Consider the following 22,507-nt stretch of genomic DNA (forward strand, 5'->3'; position numbering starts at 1 on the left):
GTTCCAGTCCCCTAATCATTTTTGTTGCCCTTCGCTGGACTCTCTCCAATTTATCCACATCCTTCTTGAAGTGTGGGGCCCAAAACTGGACACAGTACTCCAGATGAGGCCTCACCAATGTCGAATAGAGGGGAACGATCATGTCCCTCGATCTGCTCGCTATGCCCCTACTTATACATCCCAAAATGCCATTGGCCTTCTTGGCAACAAGGGCACACTGCTGACTCATATCCAGCTTCTCGTCCACTGTCACCCCTAGGTCCTTTTCTGCAGAACTGCTGCCTAGCCATTCGGTCCCTAGTCTGTAGCTGTGCATTGGGTTCTTCCGTCCTAAGTGCAGGACCCTGCACTTATCCTTATTGAACCTCATCAGATTTCTTTTGGCCCAATCCTCCAATTTGTCTAGGTCTTTCTGTATCCTATCCCTCCCCTCCAGCGTATCTACCACTCCTCCCAGTTTAGTATCATCCGCAAATTTGCTGAGAGTGCAATCCACACCATCCTCCAGATCATTTATGAAGATATTGAACAAAACTGGCCCCAGGACCGACCCTTGGGGTACTCCACTTGATACTGGCTGCCAACTAGATATGGAGCCATTGATCACTACCCGTTGAGCCCGACAATCTAGCCAACTTTCTACCCACCTTGTAGTGCATTCATCCAGCCCATACTTCCTTAACTTGCTGACAAGAATACTGTGGGAGACCGTGTCAAAAGCTTTGCTAAAGTCAAGAAACAATACATCCACTGCTTTCCCTTCATCCACAGAACCAGTAATCTCATCATAAAAGGCGATTAGATTAGTCAGGCATGACCTTCCCTTGGTGAATCCATGCTGGCTGTTCCTGATCACTTTCCTCTCATGCAAGTGCTTCAGGATTGATTCTTTGAGGACCTGCTCCATGATTTTTCCAGGGACTGAAGTGAGGCTGACTGGCCTGTAGTTCCCAGGATCCTCCTTCTTCCCTTTTTTAAAGATTGGCACTACATTAGCCTTTTTCCAGTCATCCGGGACTTCCCCGGTTCGCCACGAGTTTTCAAAGATAATGGCCAATGGCTCTGCAATCACAGCCGTCAATTCCTTCAGCACTCTTGAATGCAACTCGTCCGGCCCCATGGACTTGTGCACGTCCAGCTTTTCTAAATAGTCCCTAACCACCTCTATCTCCACAGAGGGCTGGCCATCTCTTCCCCATTTTGTGATGCCCAGCGCAGCAGTCTGGGAGCTGACCAGTTTCACTTTATGCCACAAGTCCCAAGTGTACTCATGCACTGAAACACTGGTATTATGAAAAGACAGAGGGTGCAGAACTGGTATTCGGTGCTGGTTCAATGGACTTCAGTTTGTAAAAATAAAGGAAACCTGCCAAAGTACCAACATGTATCTTAGAAATGTGGACTACCAACTTGTTCATAAGTACACACTTTGCTCTTGCTTTTCTGAAATACTCCCTGTGTTTATACTAAAGAATTTTTGCAAAAATTTCCCTCTGGTAATAAAATGCCAGCAGCAGCTAGAGTTTTGTCTACACCAGATCTCCTACCAGTGATATCAGGTCTGGAGGTAGCAGAATGGGAGTTACTTTGCTAAATGTCTCCAGTGTAGACAGAACCTCCTTGCATCTAAGGTTAAGTATGTTGCAATAAAAATAATTTTCAAATAAGAAATTGTCACATTTGGGCAATTTTCTTTTACACAGTTTAATCTACATACCTATTTGATAAGCATCTCTTGTTTTCTAACATACTTAAAACACAAGGAACCATTGTGTATGTATAAACACTGCCTTTTAACCAAGTTTTAACCAAATTTCCAGACACTAAAATTCCTTGACCATTTAAACAATTACTGTAAGAATATGTTACTAATCAAATATTAAAAATTTGCTGTCCTGCTTTAAGGAAGACTTAGCCCTGTCTTAACATAGCTTCTTATTTTGGCTGTTTTCTTTTGTGTTTATACAACAGTGGCAAAAGAAAAGAGAGGACAAAAGGTGAGTGTATTAGGGTATGTGGGGTTGGGAAGGGAAGCCTGAAATTAGTGTGTGTGAGAGTTAAATCTAAAGCAGGTTAAGGGATGCAACTTGGAACATTTTTTTGTGAATTTATAATTCACTTAAAATAAGGATTTTTAATGGAAATGCTGACAGAGTGTTTACTGCATTGCCTGCCAATGCAAGATTATAATTATGGTAGGATTTGCCAGACTTTGTGGCTAGTTGGGGTTAGTCTCATTCAGACCTTGCATTACAATAGGTATCTGGTTTGGAATTGTTCCCTTAGGAACACACATTCTAAAACTAAACTACACAGTAACTGACCACCATTGCGCCACACAAATGAGTCTTGGAGAATCTCTTATGTAAACCAGTGTTTTTAAGTGTTGAACAAGCTTCTTTGGCAAGGCAGCAAAATCAGGGTTTTGCTCTCTTAAAAAATATATGCCTAGGTATGTGTGACCATGGTTTCAATTTCTTGCCGCATAGTCTTTTGCCTTTTTAATTATATATATTTAGTTTCAGAATGACCCACTCAGCGTTAAGCAATCCCTCTGTCATTAGGTCCCTCTTCTGATTAGCTCAGTATTGTTGCATTGAACATTCAGTGGGTTTTGGTGAAAGCTCAAGTAGTTAAATTAGAGGAGTTTAGATCCCCCCTCTAAGGTGGCACTGTCTTGTTGCCAATTCTGACCAGTGCTCTGCGTCTGTGTTTCAAATTGCATGTTGAAATTTTTATCTAACTTTCATTAAGGTACTCTACCAATCCCATGGGCAATTCTGCAATTGTTTTATGAGCTGCTGGTTTGTTTCATTTGAATTTAACTATTTGTCTATACTTCGATTATGTACTTGAAAACTAATGCTTGTAGTTTGTGTTTTAATTTCCAGATTTGATCTCTTCTGAGCAAGTCTCAGAGGGAAGGCTCACATACAAGTAGCTGAAAAAAGCATTCCTCCCTGCTGGCTGGAAGGGGATCTGATGGAGATTGCTTGAGACAGTTTTTGGTTTAGATTTCATATCTAGATTTACTAAGGCTTGGTCTATACTTGAGTTTTGCTGGCTTACCTATGTCCGTTATGGGTGTGGAAAAATCACACCGCTGACCTACTTAGATATGCCCCAAAAGTTCTAGTCTGGGCGTAGTATAGCTTATTTTGTTTGAGGAACTAGTATAAGCTGTAGCGGCAATAACTGTCTCCATCGAGGAGACTTTTCTAGTACAGCTATATTGGCAAACCCTTTCTAGTGTAGACAAAGCTTAATTGTGAAGACTAATTGGAAGAAGAAGAGTGTTCTGTTGTTAGTTTAGAACATTCACAGCTTAATTGTAATATTGGAGGCCTGATTTTTTATAATGCTGAACAATGCAGTTCTTGAATCTGTTTCTTCTGAATTAAATAAAATAACCTTAAATAACAAATTGCAATATTTTGACCAAAACCATGTTTTTAATCTTAATTGTAAAATTGTTTAACTTACTTTACATTCTTTGGAGGTGGACAAAATTAAGGTTGCCACGCAGGGTACATCTACACAGCCAGTGGCAGCCCAGAGCATCAAGCCTCCAAGCCCAGGTTGACTGACTCAAGCTCTTGGGGCTCATGCTATTGCTCTAAAAATGCACTTTTAACTTGCAGCTTAGGCTCTGAAGCCAGCCCTCTCCCTGGACTTCAGACCTCAAGGCCAAGCCCCAATGTTTTCATAGCTATTTTTAGCACTATAGCGTGAGCCCTGGAAGTCTGAGTCTGTCGACCTGGGCTTGGGAACTTGTTGCCATTGGCTGTGTAGACATATTCTAAGTGAATCGGTGCCAAAGCCAGGATTAGAACTGGGGGCCCTCCAGCTCTGTCACCTGACTCCTTCCTTCAGACCATGCTTCCTCCCAGCAATAATAATTTAAATGTGTTCTCCAAGGTAACTTAAAGGCTATTGCAGGGTTGGGCACTTGACCTGTCCAAAAATTATTGGTCAAATATTTTAAAGTACTAATTTATGAGAACAGTGACAAAAACGAGGAAGACTTTTGTTCTCCAGTAGGCTTAACTTCAGATATTTCTGCCTAATCACAAAAACCAAGTTACTTAACGTGTTATTTTAACTCAGAAAAATATGAAGCACAATGAAATGAAGCTCTAAAAGATGAAACAATGACACCATGATGCAATCAGAAATGGAGTCCGCCACCTACATCAGAGTGCTGTTGTTGGAATATTTGACTGGTCAATTGACTGAATTGCCAAACTACTGTTACTTTAATTGGCTTGTGTGTCAGTTGTTGGGAATGGGGCAGGTTTTGAAATAGGGAATATTCCTTCATTACACAACAGTGGTAGGGCAGCCTGTGAGGCTCAGGTAATGAAATCATAGAATAGAGCTAGAAAAGACCTGTTAGGTTATCCAATCTGTCATCTGCGTGTCAAAACCAGTTTGTTTCCTTTTGTACATTTACTATAGTTTTGTCTAGGGTTAAACATGCCAAAGATGGAGCCTCTACTCCTTGAGAAACCGTTTCACATCTCCTCTCACTAAGAAGGTTTTCTTCCCTTCTAAGTTTTTTCCTTTTCCTAATTTTACACCCTTTATTACATTAAATAATCCCTTTTCCTCCTGGTGTTTACACTTCTCAGCTATTTGTAGATTTTTGTCTCCTTTATCCCATTAGGTGTTGCTTAGCTATGTTATATGTATTTAACAGCTCGACCAACCTGAGGAAGATCAGAGTCCACTCATAAATTGAGAATTATAGCCACCCTTACAGATCTATAGTCCTTAGATTTGATTGTAAATTGGTGTGATGGGGAAAGCCTTTGTCTAATATTCCATTGGTGAGGTGAGGGACAGAAGCATTTTAGATTTTTTTTTGGTCCCTGTATATACAATGTGCATCTCCTGTTTCTTCAGCAGATATCTAAGCTGTTAAAAGTTGTGCTGATGGTAGATGTGTTGATGGGAAGCTGGTGATGTATAAATTAGGTTGTTAACTATGAACAGGCATGGTTTTTTCAGTTCTATTCAAAACCCAGGGAAGGGCAAAGAGGGTGGAATGATGTTGAGCAAATGGAATCTGGCAAAATTGCGGGAGAGAACTTATTTTCAAGCTTTTAAGAATGACAAACCATTGCAGGAGTTTTTTTCAGTGCTTTAGATGGCAAGATGAGGACGAACAAATGGGAGCAACCATGAAATATTAGACAGTCTTTATAGCATTGGATTTGGGTAGGAGTGATTTTTTTTTTTCCCCTTCAGGGAATGGAGTGAATGAGGTTGAAAATATGTGGTTGGTTCTTGCTGCCCTTTATTCTGGGGAAAATCCTGTGAAAGTAAAACAAAATAGCAAATTCAGTTTGTCCTAAATTGAAAGAAATAACTTGAGTTTTGGATCCATATCACTGTTGACTTACTGGTGTGCTGAGTGGATGAGATGGGTCAGGTAGAGGAGTACAAAAAACAAAGGCAAAATAAAGCTCTTACTCTACCTCAAGTACTAAGGATGATATGCATTTTAAATATAGCATTAGGCCGTGTTTGAAGTTGGCAGATTAAAGCATTACACACGATTCAGAACCTTTCAAAAGGTAACCATTACTTCTGAAGATATTGTTGACACTGCCCTTAGTACTTTGCAAATAAACATTATTTTTATTTTGATGCAGTCTGAGCACAGGACTAGAAGCTAGGAACACTTGGCTTCTGATCCTCACTCCCTCTGTGGCATGGAACAGGTCACTTGAACTCCCAGCTTTCCCGGCTCAGAAATAGGGAATTTCATACATACATACCAACTTCAGAGATGTTTCTGAGGATTCATTAACATATAGACAATGCTTTGAAGATAGAAAGTGGTATATAAATGCGAAGTACTGTGGGCCAGATTCTTCCATCCTTTCTAATGTTTAGTAGTATTGTACTCCACAAGCGTCCTTACTGAATTAAATGGGATTCATCTTAATTAAGGTACTACTATCCGTGAATAATATTGGTATAATCTGTTTTTTTAATGATAAAAGGTGGTTTTGGTCTTGGTGCTGGGCATGACATGTTCTTAGTAGTCATTGACATTCTGTACTGGAAGGAGTCCTTTGGCCTGACTGTTAAAAGTATCTGTCTATCTCTGTATAACATGACTGCACAAAATACTACATGTAGGTGTGTCTAAAGCACCTTACAAAACATTGGCATTGTATTTGTTGGTCTTGAAAGATTTAGTCCCTCTACCAATTTAATCAAAAATACCAAGTTTTAATCTGCATGCACACTGGCATATTGGAGAATTAAATGTTAAACTAGGAAATGGGCAGACGTTGGCATAGAGTCTATATAAAAGGCAGATGAGAGGAAGGAAGCAGCAGCTAAAATAAACAGATGGGGGTGGACAAGGCGGAAATATTAAGGAGTAAAACTGATAACACAGGGAGGGTTAGGGAGAGAACAATAAACAAAATGGAAAAACTTGCATAATTAAAAAAATAATTCAGTAATAAGGTCACTCTGGGGACAGTGAATTACAATTGAATTTAATTCAAGGAGAAGGGAAACCAGAAGTCATGTATGCAGAGAGAGTTTTTGGCAGTTTTGACTTAACCAAACATTTTAGGAACACAGACACTAATGGGGGCTAATATATTTAGACCTTTTAGGTAACAGAAGTGGAAGTTGTAATTTGCTTATTAAATCTATCTTTATTGGGCTCCTGGCATGGTGGGGGAATGGAGAATGGGGAGAGACAGAGCACCTATGATCTGGTGGAGTGAATGAGGGGAGACAGAGCCCCTGACACGGGGAGGGGACAGCTGGGGCGCACAGATCCCGTGGTATGAGGGAGGGGGAGTGAAGGCTGCAGGGGGGTCTGAAACAGAAGGGATAGGAGCGTGGCACAAAGGTCACTTGTCGGGTGGGGAGAATGCAGAGATGCAAGGAGCTCCTGGTGTTTGCAGTGCGCTCACACTTAGCCTATAGAAGTAACAAAGTGTGCAACTCTCTCTAGTATAAAGCTGATTGGAGATTTTTGAGGGAGGAATTAATCATTGTTCATTTGAATTTAATCAGGGAGCACATTGATAGTGTGGAGAGTCACCTAGAGCATTGATTAGTCAACAAAGTGCAGTGTGGTGAATCTGCTAATGCTCTTCTCCTCATGCTGTAGAGCAACTAGCTCACAGTTCTGTGGTGGTTGGAGGAGGGGTCACAGAGGCAGGCCCTAAGAGGAGCATAATGCTGAAAGCTGTTGGAGAGCAGACGTAGGCTGATAGAGCCTTAGCCCTGAATTGCCTACAGTGTTTGCGTGAGGCGTGATGCACCTTGAGGCATGTTACCAGGGATCATTTCACAAGGGACACTGGTGTACCACTGTACTCCCAAATTTACCACGCAAAATCTTCCTATGAAAAGACACAAGAGGATGAAGAAATAAATAAAATTTCTTGTGAGACTACATAGTGCGGGAGGGTAGACACTGTGTTAGTCCAGCAGGCAAAGAACACAAACTACTGAAAGTTGTAAAGATCTTTCATTGGATTAAATAATAAAGGCAAGCTTCAGAGAATCAGTCCCCCTAGCAGGCCATGGGGAAATAGTATCATGGTGTTGATTCAGACTGAACAGCTGAAATAAAATCTCTTACATTTTTCCCCTTTGATGTCTAAATCTTGTTTTGAAGTCTAAATTGAAATCCTGCCAAGGCAGCCTTTCCCACAATGCTCTGATTTCCCAAAGTCTCATGAAGACTTTATTGAAAAATTACTGTTTTTGGGCAAACTTGGAATATCTCCTACAGTGGTCTTTGTTTCTTGCTTTTTGAGAACTGGCCATTCATTCTTTGAGAACAGTGTCATTCAAACTAGGATGTGTCAACTGGAAGGATTAAACTGGAGGGAGGAGAGGGGGGATGTTTTTTGCATCATTTCCACTTTGTGCCAGAGACAACTATTTCATAAGCTTTCTGCTTATGTGTGAAGGAAATGAAAGCAACATCAAAGAAATGAGTCTTTAATTTCATTCTGAAAGTGATTGATTCCACTCTTATTTCCTGTGGTAGAGATTTCCATAGTTGAGGTACAGTTCCTTTTAACAGGTTTCAGAGTAGCAGCCGTGTTAGTCTGTATTCACAAAAAGAAAAGGAGTACTTGCGGCACCTTGGAGACTAACAAATTTATCTGAGCATAAGCTTTCGTGAGCTACAGCTCACTTCATCGGATGCATTCAGTGGAAAATACAGTGGGGAGATTTATATACATAGAGAACATGAAACAATGGGTGTTACCATACACACTGTAATGAGAGTGATCACTTAAGGTGAGCTATTACCAGCAGGAGAGTGGGGAGGGGAAAAACCTTTTGTAGTGATAATCAAGGTGGGCCATTTCCAGCAGTTGACAAGAATGGCTGAGGAACAGTGGGGGGTGGAGAGGGGGAATAAACATGGGGAAATACATTTACTTTGTGTAATGACCCATCCACTCCCAGTCTCTATTCAAGCCTAAGTTTATTGTATCCAGTTTGCAAATTCTTGTCAACTGCTGGAAATGGCCCACCTTGATTACCACTACAAAAAGACACACACATACACACACACACACACACACACCCGCGCTGTCCTGCTGGCAATAGCTCACCTTAAGTGATCACTCTGGTTACAGTGTGTATCGTAACACCCATTATTTCATGTTCTCTGTGTATATAAATCTCCCCACTGAATTTTCCACTGAATGCATCCGATGAAGTGAGCTGTAGCTCACGGAAGCTTTTGCTCAAATAAATTTGTTAGTCTCTAAGGTGCCACAAGTACTCCAGTTCCTTTTAAGTTTGTCTCCAGCATTCATGTGCCTCTCCCAGAATAGTCCTTTCTATTGTAGGCATTTCTAATATGCTCCTTGCCATATACATCTTACCTGTGTCTTCTAGAGCTGCTTTGTTACTTTTTTTATCATAAGGCTAAAGCACAGTTTTTTTAAACGGATTTTCATACTAGACTGGACAGAGCACAGAAGATATGGTAGGAAACAAATCTACAATGGTTGGAATAAGGGATGTACAAGATGACCGAATAGGTCTTTCCCATCTTTAGTTTTTTGGCTTACTATGCATTGTCCAAAAATATCAGCATGTGTTTTAGGATCTGATTCAGTGGTGATGAGGATGACTCAGTTTGGATTTTGCTGCTCCGTCGAATTTATAGAAGTCTTGTGTTGTGTGCATATATATCAATATTTATCTAATATATCATTGTCCCATTATACCTTACACATCTTTCTTTTGCAGGCCCAAAATGTTCAGCTTAGCAAGGAAATGACTCTTGCCAGCAACCGTAGTCTGGCTGAGGGCAACCTTTTGTACCAACCAAAATTGGACACTCTGAAAGCAAGTTTGACCCAAAAATATCAGGAGCTGCAGGTTCTTTTTGAAGCCTATCAGATCAAGAAAACCAAGCTAGGTATAACATGTTCTTGTGGTTATATGTCTCCTATTTTCCTGTACTTTTCTCTATTATTCTAAAATATGGATAGATATACTCTTTTCTGATGCATGTCCCTAATTCTTAGCTGTGTGCATATAGAGTATCTGTATGTGTAAAAGAACTGAAGTGTCAAAATAGTAATGTTTGGATTATAGATCATTCTATATTATTATTTATTATTTGTGCACTGGACCCTCACTAGAACGGGCATTGATATAGTGCAAATTCACATATAATGTGGTCGCGGCCATAGATCCCAATTTAATTACTTTAATTGCATTTCATTTTAACGTGGTCCTGCACATGGATCCCAAATCCCACGTTCTAGTGAGGGTCCGGTGTACTACCATAGCACTTAGGAGCCCTCGTCATAGATCTGGACTTCATTGTGTTAGGCACTCTACAAGCACAGAACAAAAAAAATCATCCTTGCCCCTGACGAGCTCACAGTCGATAGTAGATCTGGCAAATACCACTGTTCTCAGAGATGATTAATAAGGCTGCGAGTTTGTCACAGAAGTCACGGATTCCCTCCATGACTTCTTCAGTGGCCTGTGTGCCTGGCTCAGCAGCAGCTCACACAGCCCCTGTGCCAGTCGTACCAGCCACTGCTGGGGCAGTCTTGGGCCACCACCTGCTCCCCCTTCCCCCCAACAGCAACAGAGTTTGGGTGTGGGAGGGGGCAGGGGGTTGGGGCACGGGCCTCCACCTGCAGATACCGCCCCCACAGTTCCCATTGGCCACAGTTACCAGCCAATGGAAGCTGCAAAGCCAGCACTCTGGGTGGAGGCAGTGTGCAGAGCTCGTGACCTGTCCATGACTTTTACTAAACGTACCCATGACTAAAACATAGCCTTAATTATTAAGTACATATTCTGCCACCTAGTAAAAAGAACTAAAGAGACGAGCATGTATTATTGGAATACACATTCCTTTCTATGATTAAAAGAACATACATATCTAACTACTGTTGATCTTTTGTCTGAATATGATCAAATTTCACTTGATGTTTAAAAATACCACAATTTTTTTTCCTGAGATTGTCCAACCAATGACAATTCAGACTGACTGAATATAATATTGCATTTATATTCTTGTGTCATACTTCGTTATGAAGCATTTTATCTTAACACATTTACCAACTGAAGTTCATTTGATTTTTTTTCAGTTTACTGTAGTGAGTAATTTTTAAATGAAATTCTCAGAAAACACATTAAAATTTTCTACTTAGAATCCTCCTGTCTGGAGTAGAACAAAGACTAAATAATCAAATAGTATGTTTGGCCTTTAAAAGAAGCCTTATACTTACCGGAACTGTATAATTTCAGTCCGAAATTATCGCTTGTAGCAGCTGTTCCATTAACTATTCTTTTCATATTATTACAGATAAACAATCCAGCAATGCTTCCCTGGAGACACTATTAGCACTACTTCAAACAGAGGGGGCTAAGATTGAAGAAGACACTGAGGTAACGGCAGTACATATGTAGTGCAAATAAGGGATTCTGCTACTCATCTCAGTTACACGAGGCTTCGAACAGACACAGTTGTAACATACTATTAAATAAAGATATCATAGATCTAAGGGATTTTCAAAGAATAGGGCCCAAACCATCACTTCAGACTTTTGCAAGTTGAGTTCACTGGGAATTATTTTGTCTGAGTAAGGATTGCATGCTTACTTTAAAGATTTTTAACATAAATACTATAATTCTTCTCTAGCTGCATGTGAAAAGCATGCTCAGGCCATAGGCACATAGCTACGGGCCTCGGGGGTGTGTGTGAAAAATTCACACCCTTGAGTTCCGTAGCCATGTCAACCTAATCCCTGGTGTAGATGCAGATAGGTGAACAGAAAAATCCTTCTGTTGACTTAGCTACCATCACTCAGGGAGGTGGTGTTCCTACAGCGATGGGAAAACCCCTTCCATCACTATAGACTGTCTGTGCTATGGGGTTACGCTGGCATAGGTAAGGTGCTGTAGCTGTGTTGCTATAGTCCCCATAGTGTAGATGTGCCCTCAGGTTGTTTTCAACCTAATAGCATATCTGTATAGAACTCTTTAAATAAACATCCAGGTGTAATGTTGTTTGCCAGGTGCATGTATTAATCTAACACAAAATGTCAGTCGCTCTTGGAGTCTGGGCGAGATGAAAAACAGAGGTGAGCCATTCTGTCTTGCTCAAACTGAAAATGTAATATCAGTAATGAAGATACAGAGTGTGCAGTGTTCTAGGGTAGGAGGAAAGCCTCCTCAGCAGCAATGGAATATTCCATTACGATCCTTCCATGTCTGTCTAGTCTCTGGTCACCCCTCACTGTGCTCAAGTTTTTAGAGGCATTGATGTGGTTGGCTCTATTTATGAATTGCGTGTGAGACATTGGCTAGTTTTTACTACATTGCTTGTTAAGGGTAATAACCAAACCTTTTAAAACTGACTTGTAATCTCAAAAAGTCATTTTCAGGGCAAATGATAATTGGTTATATTGAAATGTATTGTTGCCTGTCTTGATTAAAGTAGCATTTACCAAAGCCTCACTTTGTCCAAGCAGTGCGAATGAGTAGACTAAAAACATGGCTTAATACTGATCTCTGACTCTCTACCGATGCTGGAACCAGTTCTTGCTTGCAGGGTTCTACGTGGTTTTCTGGTCAGTGTTGACAGTGCTAAATCATAAAATGACAGGTTTGGCCAGCCATCTGGAAGACTGTTGAATGTGATTCATACATGTTTCCAGAGGTCAGGGAAACACGAGAGCCCTGCTAAGCAAGAGCTAGGTTTAAATGTTTCTTGCTACCATGACTTGTGTACAAAATGATAGCTGAACAGAGATGAACTCAAATACATCTGAGAAATAATTGAGAAAAACATTGCTTGGAATTGTAAAGTATACCGTCTTCCATATCCAAGCTGGAACAAATGACAGGAAAGGAGACACAATGCTGTTAGGATATAAGCTATTTCTGGTTCCTTCAGAACATATTACTTTCTAACAGGGTTATTCAATGTTTGACAGAATATGGCAGAAAAGTTTCTTGATGGTGAAGTATCCCTGGATTCATTCATTGATGAATACCAGAGCAAACGTAAACTGGCTCACTTACGACGTGTAAAAATCGAGAAACTCCAGGAGATGGTGCTGAAGGGACAGAGACTTCCACAGGTTCAGCAGCAGCCTCAGCCAAAAGCACCTGAGACAACACCAGCACCTCAAACTTCCTACTCTTCAGATGCAAACACTCCTCCTGCAGTTTTGCCCCGGCGAATACCACCCCCACCTCCTCCATCAGTCCCAGCAGGACGCCTCCCCACTCCATTTACTGCAGCAATGGATTCAGGACCAGCTTTTCCTTATCCAGGAGCTCCATACCCTCCCCTTCCCCCACGAGTGGGAGTTCAATCTGCCGGTCAAATGCCACAGCCAGGATACCCATCTCAGTTTGTATCACAGTACCCTCCAGCACTGCCCCAAAGACCACCACCTCGTCTTCCACCACATCCTGGCTTTATCCTACAGTGAATACATCAGTACGCCTAACTCATGTATTGGTGCTTAAATTTTTGTTCTTTATCTCTCCCTCCCAGAGACTTAATATAGGCAATGGCAAACCTCTGTGCTTTGCACAATGGAACACAAAGTTTGGGCTGCAACATGGGGTTGTGAAATTGCACTCAGTAAATGTAATCCTTTTCTTGTCTGTTTCTTAAAATCAGTGACTATGTAAACTATTTTTTTGTAGGAAGATGGTGGGGCTGAATTTTGTAACTCTGGCAAGTTGTGAAACAACGCAGTGGATTTGTTTGCATTCTAAGTATAGACTCAATACTCCAGTAATGGTAAATGATTTTAAGGAAAATAGCATACTTGTCTGATGTGGTATTGTGTTCTCATTGCGACTGGATTTTAAGCATGGTTAATTGTGAGCTATTTATATCTCAAAAGAATTTTCTGTGCTGTCAGTTCTGGTATTTGGATGGTAACCATTGTATCTAAATGCTAAGCATAAAGCTGCAGTGGAAATGACCTGCATTCTTTGAAATAAACCCAAGGCTCCACATTGGTGGCTGGGTTCACTAACTTTGTTCTCAGAGCCTGGTAATCAGAAAATGTTCAGTAGCTTATTTTGAAAACCATTAATTCTTAAAATATTTTTAACTCCTAAATTTATTGTTGCTTTGGGTTTTTCACAATAAATATGCACACCTTTCACTTCTGTACATTGTTAATTTCCTGAAAGTCCTGGTCTTTTGAAATAAGTAACCGAATATCTTTTTCTATTAGATGATTGATCCTGGAAGCCATGTAAAGAAAACTATTCGTAGTGCCAATTCAAATTTTTGTACAAACTTCACCGGCCACACCCTCTTGAACCTAGTCTCGCCAGCCTCCTTCTGTTTTCCCCACTTTCCTGCCTTGCCTGTTAGGGTAGCTGCTTACTTTTTGCTTAATTTGTTCTTCCCATGCCATGGGGTTGAGAAGCAATTTTTTTTACACAAGTGTAACTTTTGACGTTGTCTTGTGATTTTAGGAGCCAGAGTGCTAGGCCTAACTTTGTCTTAATCCAGCACTGGGCAGTCACCTCATTTGGTGCCCATTCAAAGTCGACAAACACATATTCTCAACCTCTCTGCTCTCTCTTATTTAGAGGCACTCCTTGCCACTAGACATCATCATCTTCTGTCCTGCAGTGTTTGAAATTCTTTTTAATCTGAAATGTACAATTAACCTTCCCTCCAATAGTCAAAACACTCTAGGATGGCTGTTTGCATCTTGCTTAATTTGTCCTCCCATTCCCATGCCATTTGGGGGCAGAAGGGGGATCTCTACACAAGTTTAGCTTTCAATGTCATTGTGTGACTCCTGGAAGGCTCCAGTGCCTTTTTTCTGATAAAGGTCAAAACCAGATTATTTGATGCCCTCCCCCCCCTTCTGTGTAAATCCTCTGACTCCCAATTAGTTATTTCCCCCTGAAGTTTGGTAGTTGCTAATAATAAATAATCTCATAACAGGAAACCCTTTGGTCTGAAAATAGGACTACATGGCTAACTCTCCCATTTGAAGATCAGAGACTGCAGATTGGTACCTGAATAGCTCCCCCTACATAAATCTGGAAAGAGGGGGAATTTTGTAAGCCTAGCAAGTTGTGAAACAATGTGCAGTGGATTTGGTTGCATAAGTATGGTCTCTCTGTAATCAGGTGGTGGTACATGATTTTTTAAAGTGTCTTTTCTTGGTATTGTGTTCCCATTGAGGCTTCGTATATGCATGATTAATTGTGAACTGTTAGTCTTTCAAAATAAGTTCTGTGCTACCAGTGCTAGGATCTGGATAGTAACCGTTCATTCTGAATGCTGAGCATAAAGCTGCTGTAGAAATAATAAAGCCAGCTCTAGAGCTACAAGATTGATAGATGGGTACAAAAACTCTAAACAGACACTCACAGATTAGATTTGCTAAAGCTTTGTAAAAATAACCAGGTAGATTTTATGCTTATCAATTGCCAACTTATTTTCTGAGTTAAAGAATTATGGTGGGGTGAGATAAGGGTATTTTGAACTTTACACTGCATTTTATGTACCTAACTCTTTTTCGAATGGTATAGCCCATTATTGGTATTACTGAGAAATAGTCCAAAATATTTTTTATTACTTGTTAAATTTGTCTGGTTTCACTACCTTTAGTGATAACAGGATCATTCAGGGATACTTTGTTTAAAAAAAACCCACTGTATTGTGCAAACTAAATACAGATTAATTTGATGCAATTATCTGAGAACAATGCATTATCACATATGCATGTCTCTGATGTGCCTTAGGATCACTACTTGTGATTGTAATATTCTTACTAGATTATTAGCATATCTTTCAAATCAATGGCCATTGCTTAACCCTTTTGATGTAAGGACACTCTTTTATGAAAGATTTTTTTACCTAGTACTTTAGACTAAGACAGTATCTGCTATTTGTATGCTTAATTGCTCTCAGTGGATGATTAGTTTGGTTTTTAGACACTGTCACAATGACTGACTGTTTCAGTTGTTATAACAGTCTCAAAACTGAACTCCAGATGTTCATGGAAAATGCTTGGCCATTAATGAGTATTGGTGTATGTGCAAACTGGTTTCTAGTTACTTATGTGCTTGCTTGATGGCAATGTTTGGTGGGTGGAGGAAGAAGAGAGCTTTGGAAAGTTTTTTGAGTCTTATTTTCAGAAACACAAATTACACCACACTAATCTGGCTGGGTAGGGTGAGAGATGCAGGGGCTGTTTGATGCCTACCACTTGCTGACACTGTTTCGAACTACACCTGTTAGAGGTAAAGAGTAAACTGTGCTATAGAAAGGATGTTTAGAAACATATAAATCTGTACTGTGTATACTGAAAGTGTTGTTAAAATGCTATTGGCAAGTTGGCTCTTATATAAGGGGATAGCTCCATTCTCTTGCCAAAATGTTCTTTAATATACAGTGTGGTTTGATTTGAAATGTGTGCTACAAATGGCAAATACTTCCTAAAAAGAATCAGAGTTAAGGAAACATTTTTATAACATAAAAGTGGACTTGGAGTTCAAATGGCGAGGTGTAACATGGTTTTAGAATGCAGGTAGCATTTTAAATGCCCATTTTGAATGGTTTTTGCGTCTGCTAACCTTTTGTATGCAACTTTTAAATGATGACTTTATTCACTTTACCTGTAGTGGGTAATTAGTGTTGAACAGTTTCGCTGCCCTGGAAAGCCATCTCCAAGGGGACCAACCAATCAGTTGTTTAGAAAGGTTGTCGTGGCAGTCCCTGTGATACAAATAGAGTCACTGTTTAGAGTAATCTTACATCATGTGACTCCAGGAGGCAGGATACTGAGCCCAAGCCTATGTCTTAATCCAGTCCTTGGTAGCTATATCATTTGGTGCCCAATTAAAGCACCACAACCTCATATTCGCAATCCCTTCTGAACCTGCCCACTCCAAACTGGATCAATGATATAGAAGCAGAGTCCAAAATGTGTCTGTCTCGCGCTGTCTCTCTCTCTCTTGTCTGGGGGTTTCTGTGTTCAGTCCCTCATCTCCCAGTGTCCTGAAGCTTCTGTAATTTCTCTTTGGCTGGAATGATTCATGAGCTGTCTTCCTCTAAAGGTGATAATAGAACTTTTTAGAATAATAGAATATAGAACATAAAATAATGTTTTTCTCTATCCAAACCACCATTTTTCAACAGGCTGTTTTCCTCCTAACACTTGGTAGTTGCTAGCAATTACTAGGAAATCTTATCAGGAAATCCTTTGGTCTAAAAATAGGACTTTTGGCTAGCCCTCCCCCTAGGAGTTCAGAGGCAGCAGATTGGTCAAAGTTCTTGGCACCTGAACAGTTCCTTAGATAAGCCCTGAAAGCACGAATAGAGGGGTCATTTTAAAAGCCTAGCAGGTTGTGAAACAATGTGCAGTACTTTTGTTTGCACAATAAGTATGGTGTCTCTGTAATCTAGTGGTGGTACATGATTTTAATAAACTAGCATATTTGTTTGTCTTAGTATTATGTTCCCATTGCAGCCTGATTTAAGCATGGTCAATTGTAAACTACTTGTCTCAAAATAATGTTCTATACCATCTGTGCTGGTATTTGATGTGTGGTAACTGTATTTGAATGGTAAGCATAAATCTGCAATGGAAGTGTGCATTGCTTGAAAAACTAACCCCAAGTCTAGGCCACAGTGTTGGTGGTTGTGTACAGTAAATTTGCTCTTAGAATCAGAGGTGCACAAACTCTAGACACACACTCTTGCATTAAGAAAAGGAGGACTTGTGGCACCTTAGACTAACAAATTTATTTGAGCATAAGTTTTCTTGAGCTACAGCTCACTTCATCGGATGCATTCTTTTGCAAATACAGACTAACACGGCTGCTACTCTGAACTCTTGCATTAGATTTTCTAAAGTTTTAGAAAAAGCAACCAGGTAGATTTTACACTTACCAAGTGCCAACTTACAGAAGAGCTCTTAAGTTTGTTTCCTTTGGTTTCAGTTTCCTGCTACATAACCTGGCTAGGAAGATAGAGCTTGCACATCCTAGATACTAAACTCTCGAAGGCTGACAGTGTGTGGAGAAAGACTTACACATTGCTCCTGTTTTCATGCAGAAAAACTTTACACTGAACGTAGTTAAGACAATTTATATATGGAGAAATAAGACTACCAAGTCTACTTAAGCACCTGAGCCATAGGAAGGGCAGAAGAGATACCTGGGGATCCGCCCCAAAAATATCTGCCACTTTAAAAGCAGTATTAAGCAGAAACTCGAGCATAAGTAGACTGATCACCCGCTATGGTTAAGAAATCTTTCCTCTATAATATTGTTCCGTTAGCTGCATCTTGGGTGTGCAAGGATTAGGGACAGGATTTGAACACACTTCCCCCTGTGTTGCTGGAAACTGGCAATGTTGAAAGCTGGGAATATAAAAGGCTTTCTTACTGTGCCTTTAAATGATGTGGCCTGTGGGGGAAGACAGAATCAAGAAGTTGCAGTTCCTGAGCATTGGTTTTCTAGGAAGTTGGGACAATGGCTGCGTTTGAAGACTGTTCATATGTAACTTCTAAAGAAGTCTGTTAAAAGCATTTACTCTGAGATCCAAATAGGCCATCCAGGAAGTTGTCAAATGTTTGGTAAGCTGAAAGTGATATTTATTCTGCATGGGCAAATGTTTCTTATGTAGATTATTGTCCAAATGGTGGTAACCTTTAGCCTTTCAGTATGGTGAAAAATGCCTTATGTTAACTCCTGGAGGTGGGGGGGAGACAAATTGGTTGCCTAACTCGGGTTGTGTTAAATATAAAACAAAGGTGTAATACCATTAAAACTGAGATCAGCATGTCATTGGCTACTGGCAACCCTGCGGATATTATAGAACTTCTGTTTCCAGCTAGGAGTTGTGATCTATCATGAATGTTCAGTCATGAGAAGTTTGTGTGTATGCACTGTTCAGCTCTCCATATCCTTTTTCACCAGAAATTATTATAAATTCACCACTTTTGGTACTAGATGATCAATTCTTTTGTCCTATGTAAAGAAAACTGCTAGTATCAATTTAAAGTTCAAAACACCTCCCACCCCAATCTCGGTTTTCTCCCACACTTGCTGTGCAGGGGCAGACTGTGTGTTTGCTTAATTTGTCTAAGTATGTGGGTTAGGATGTATTTTTACATGACTTTGGAAGCTTGTATTTCATTGTGGTGATTCAAGAAACTGGAGCCAAGGTCACAAGCCTACATTTTTAATCCACCGCTGGGCAGCCTAGCTCATATTCTAAACTCCCTTTGACCCCAGATCTCTCACCAGTGCAGCCTAAAACAATGACACCCACGAAAATGCAAGGCCCAAAATCTTTTCCATCTCTCATCTAGAGGCACCGGTCTTTAAACTACCATCTCCCACTGTTTAGAAGTGGTTGAAATAATTTTCCATCAAGAATGGTCCAGGGACTTCTTTCTCTTAAAGGTCAATATAAAATATTTTTTCTCTACACAAACCATAACTCATCTAGTTATTTCTCCCCTAGAATTTGGTAGTTGCTACATGCTAACATTAGTATAATAGCTTCTAGTCTGGAAGGAAGGCTGTTGGGCTAACTCTGCTCCTAGAAGATCAAAGGCATCTGAACAGCTCCCTGAAAGCCTGGAAAGTGATGAGAAGGGACTTGGTAAGCTTAGCAAGTTATGAAACAATGTGTGGTGAACATGTTTGCAAGTATGGTGTCTCAGTACTCTTGCTGATGGTAAATGATTTAAAATAGAATAGCATACTCTTTTCTTGGTATTGTGTTCCCATTATGGCTCGCTTTAAGCATGGTTAATTGTGAACTACTAATGTTTCAAAATAATTTTTTTTTGGTGATGCCATTTGGATGTTAATTGTAGTATCTGAATGCAAAGCACAAAGCTGCAGTGAAAATGAGCTAGGCCACAAGAGGTTGTGTACAGGGAGTTTAGGGGGTTTGTGTGGTAAATATGTCCCTAATCAGATTTTGAAAAGGATAGTAAAATCAACCAGGTAGATTGCACACTTAGCAAGTGCCAATTTATTTTGAGCTAAGAAAGGTTCAGTGATGGAGGGGATAGATAAGAAGGTCTGATCTGAATTTTGTACTGAATACTATCTACGTACCTTCATGGGGGGAGTGGTATTGCCCAACTATTTCTAGTAAGAAATAGTCCAAGTAAAATACAAGTAAAAATTTCTATTAAGAATAGTCCAGAATATTTTTACTTGTTAAATTTTCCTCTCTTTAAAGTAATTTGTATAACGATGACAGGACCATTCAGGGATACTTTGTGTAAAAAAACAAACCTGTACTGTGGAAATTAAATACAAATTAAGCTGATGCAATTAGCTGTCTGAAAACAATGCGTTATCACATATGTATGTGGCTGATGTGCCTTAAAAATCACTATTTGCAATTGGGCCAGTAAGACTATGAACATACCTTTCAAATCAGTGGCCATTGCTTAACTCCTTTGATTAAGGGCTCTAAAAGGCATCCTTTTTTATAAAAGATTTTTCAGCTAGTACTCTAGAAGATTTAAAGGGTGGTATCTGCTATTTGTATGCTTAATTGCCCTCAATAGATGATGGATTTGATTTTTTTTTTAAAATACACTGTCAAGGAATCTTGTATTAAGTCAGTTGTAACAATCTTGTAACTGAACTCGAGCTGTTCATGGAAAATGTTCTTTCATAAAGTGTGTGTTCAGACTGGTTTGTGGTTACTAATATGCTTGACAGTTAGCAATGTTTGAGGCGGGAGGAGGAAGAGAGCTTTGGAAGGTTGAATCCTGCTTTCAGAAACCCAGTTGACACCATATTAATCTGTCTAGGTGGGATGAGAGATGCAGGTGATATTTCAGGCCTATCCCCATGTGACAGCTCCCAACTATTTTTGTTAAAAAATGAGTAGTTTGTTGTACATAGGCTGTTTAGAACTATACTAATCTGTACTCTTTATAATGAAAGAGAGATTAAAATACCATTGGCAAGTAGGATCCTATATAAAGGGATGGCTCAATTCACTTGCCAAAATGTTCTTTAATATACAGTGTGGTGTGATTTTTTTTTTTGTTACAAATGGCAAATACTTCCTAAAAATAATCTAAGTTAAGGAAATGTCTTTATAACATAGAGTGGGCACTGAGCTTAAATTGAGAGGTGTAACTTGATTTTAGAATGTAGGTAGCATTTAAAATGCCCGTTTTGGATGGTTTTTACTTCTGCTGACATTTGTATGAAACTTTGTAAACAGTGACCTGGTTCACTTTACCTATACTGTGTAGTTGAGGTTTTTAAAAAAAGATAAAAGTACCACAGCGATGAAGATGGACGTGCCATGTTTATCCATAGGGTTCTTTACAAATCTCATTTGTATACATTATCGTCGTTCTATAAACATTCAGCTAAATGAGCTGTGGATAGACAAATGGTGATGAGTTGTGAGTGGTTATAGTTCTGCGTTAGCCAAAGTGTTTATTCCTTGGAGGTAAACTTCCATCATGGAACTCACTGTGTTAATTGGCTTTGCTCTTCCTATGAATAAATCATTAGCACTGTTTGCTATGCTGGAAACTTCAATGAAACTGAAGAACTACCTTCCCCTTTTTGTGCATAGTGTGACAAGTCCACTACGTATTATTTCTCAGACCTTAAAGGATGAAATTCAGGATGGAGTGAAACTGAAGAAAGCTAAGAGGTATTGGACTTACCTGACATAGTGCTGAGAACCCTATAATTATGACTAATCTGTCAACACTACTTAGCGTATTAAAATAATAAACTGGTATGTAAATATCTCCCCCTCCACGCGCACTTTAATGTAGAGGTTAGGAAGGATGTAAATCTTCCGGGCGGGGTGGAGGGTACTCAGTATAGCTTGATGCATTAGACATGTTACTTGCTTTGTCAAATGACACACAAGATTAACACCAAAACCCCTACTTCAAAATCTGTATGCATTTCATACAGGGAAATCAGACCGGGGCAGCTGGAAATCAGAAGAGTCTCTAAACTCTCACTACGCTTACAGTGGTATTTGTTTCTAATGTAACATAATACTATAACGGTTTTATTTGTGCTGTATAAGAATGGAATTGTTAGTGGTTAAGAGACCACTAGTACATTTCAATAAATGATAAACCAAATTCCTTTGGTGTTTACTTTTTCTTTGGAGTTGGCAATCTGTAATTGTTAACAGTTTCAAGAGTACATTCAGTAAATGAATAGAGTGGGCTCTGCTTTGTGCAAATTTCTCCTTTAATGACTTGAGTATTTGTTGGGTGATTATTTTTTTCCTGAAAAAAAATAGGATTACAATTTAATCGGTGAAAATATTAATAATTTAGATGATTAGAGGAAAGAGTGCAATATCCTCTTACACGTGAAGCAAATTCACTTCTATTGTATCCATCTAATTTTGTGATAGTTCTGCAGGAACCAAAAGCTGTTCGGAATATGTGTTCAGTCTTTCCTTGACTCGCTTTCATCCCTGATGTGTGGCTTCAGGATACAGCTCAGTCCTGCAGAAGGGTTCTGTGAATGATTTGAATAAATAAAACCAGGGGCAATAGCTCTCTGCCTGCCTTCCAGTGCTGAATCCTGCAGACACAGGTAAGGAAAGGAACCAATGCCTCAGACAGGAATAGTTATAGTCTACTCTATGCAGGGTTGTTATAGCTGTGTCGGTCCCATTACCTCAACTAGACTCTTTTTGCCAAACATTTCTCATGGTAGCTACGACTGTTTTTTGGCTCTACAAGTGGTGGTGTAACCAAACTGCTGCAGCCCAGTCCAGCCCTGACATAAGCGCTAAAAGGCTTTCCATTTAAGGGTTTTCTTAAATGGCTTGAACTTTGATCATTTTCTTCACTGATGTAAAAATGTAACTTGTCATTTATACAAGCCTGTCTGAAGGCTGGCCCCTTACATTACAGATTTTGAGATGTGGATATGATCTGAATTCCAGCATGTTTAATTGCTTTTCCTAAGGTCCTTCCGTGTTGCAGGCTACACA

At 39.8% G+C, this 22,507-nt stretch overlaps 1 protein-coding gene across 1 annotated transcript in view; it reads left to right on the forward strand.

Moving 5' to 3' along the window:
* VPS37B (VPS37B subunit of ESCRT-I) overlaps positions 1 to 21,638 on the forward strand; it is a 29,361-nt gene extending 7,723 nt beyond the window's left edge. Inside the window, exons 2-4 of the mRNA XM_073313583.2 lie at positions 9,262 to 9,433; positions 10,844 to 10,926; positions 12,477 to 21,638. Of these exons, the coding sequence (XP_073169684.1) occupies positions 9,262 to 9,433; positions 10,844 to 10,926; positions 12,477 to 12,980 (759 nt within the window). The 3' untranslated portion in view covers positions 12,981 to 21,638. The remainder of the gene's footprint in view (positions 1 to 9,261; positions 9,434 to 10,843; positions 10,927 to 12,476) is intronic.
* Positions 21,639 to 22,507: the final 869 nt, after the last annotated feature.

Source organism: Lepidochelys kempii, chromosome 15 (genome assembly GCF_965140285.1).
Source record: "Lepidochelys kempii isolate rLepKem1 chromosome 15, rLepKem1.hap1, whole genome shotgun sequence".
Classification (NCBI taxonomy): Eukaryota; Metazoa; Chordata; order Testudines; family Cheloniidae; genus Lepidochelys; species Lepidochelys kempii.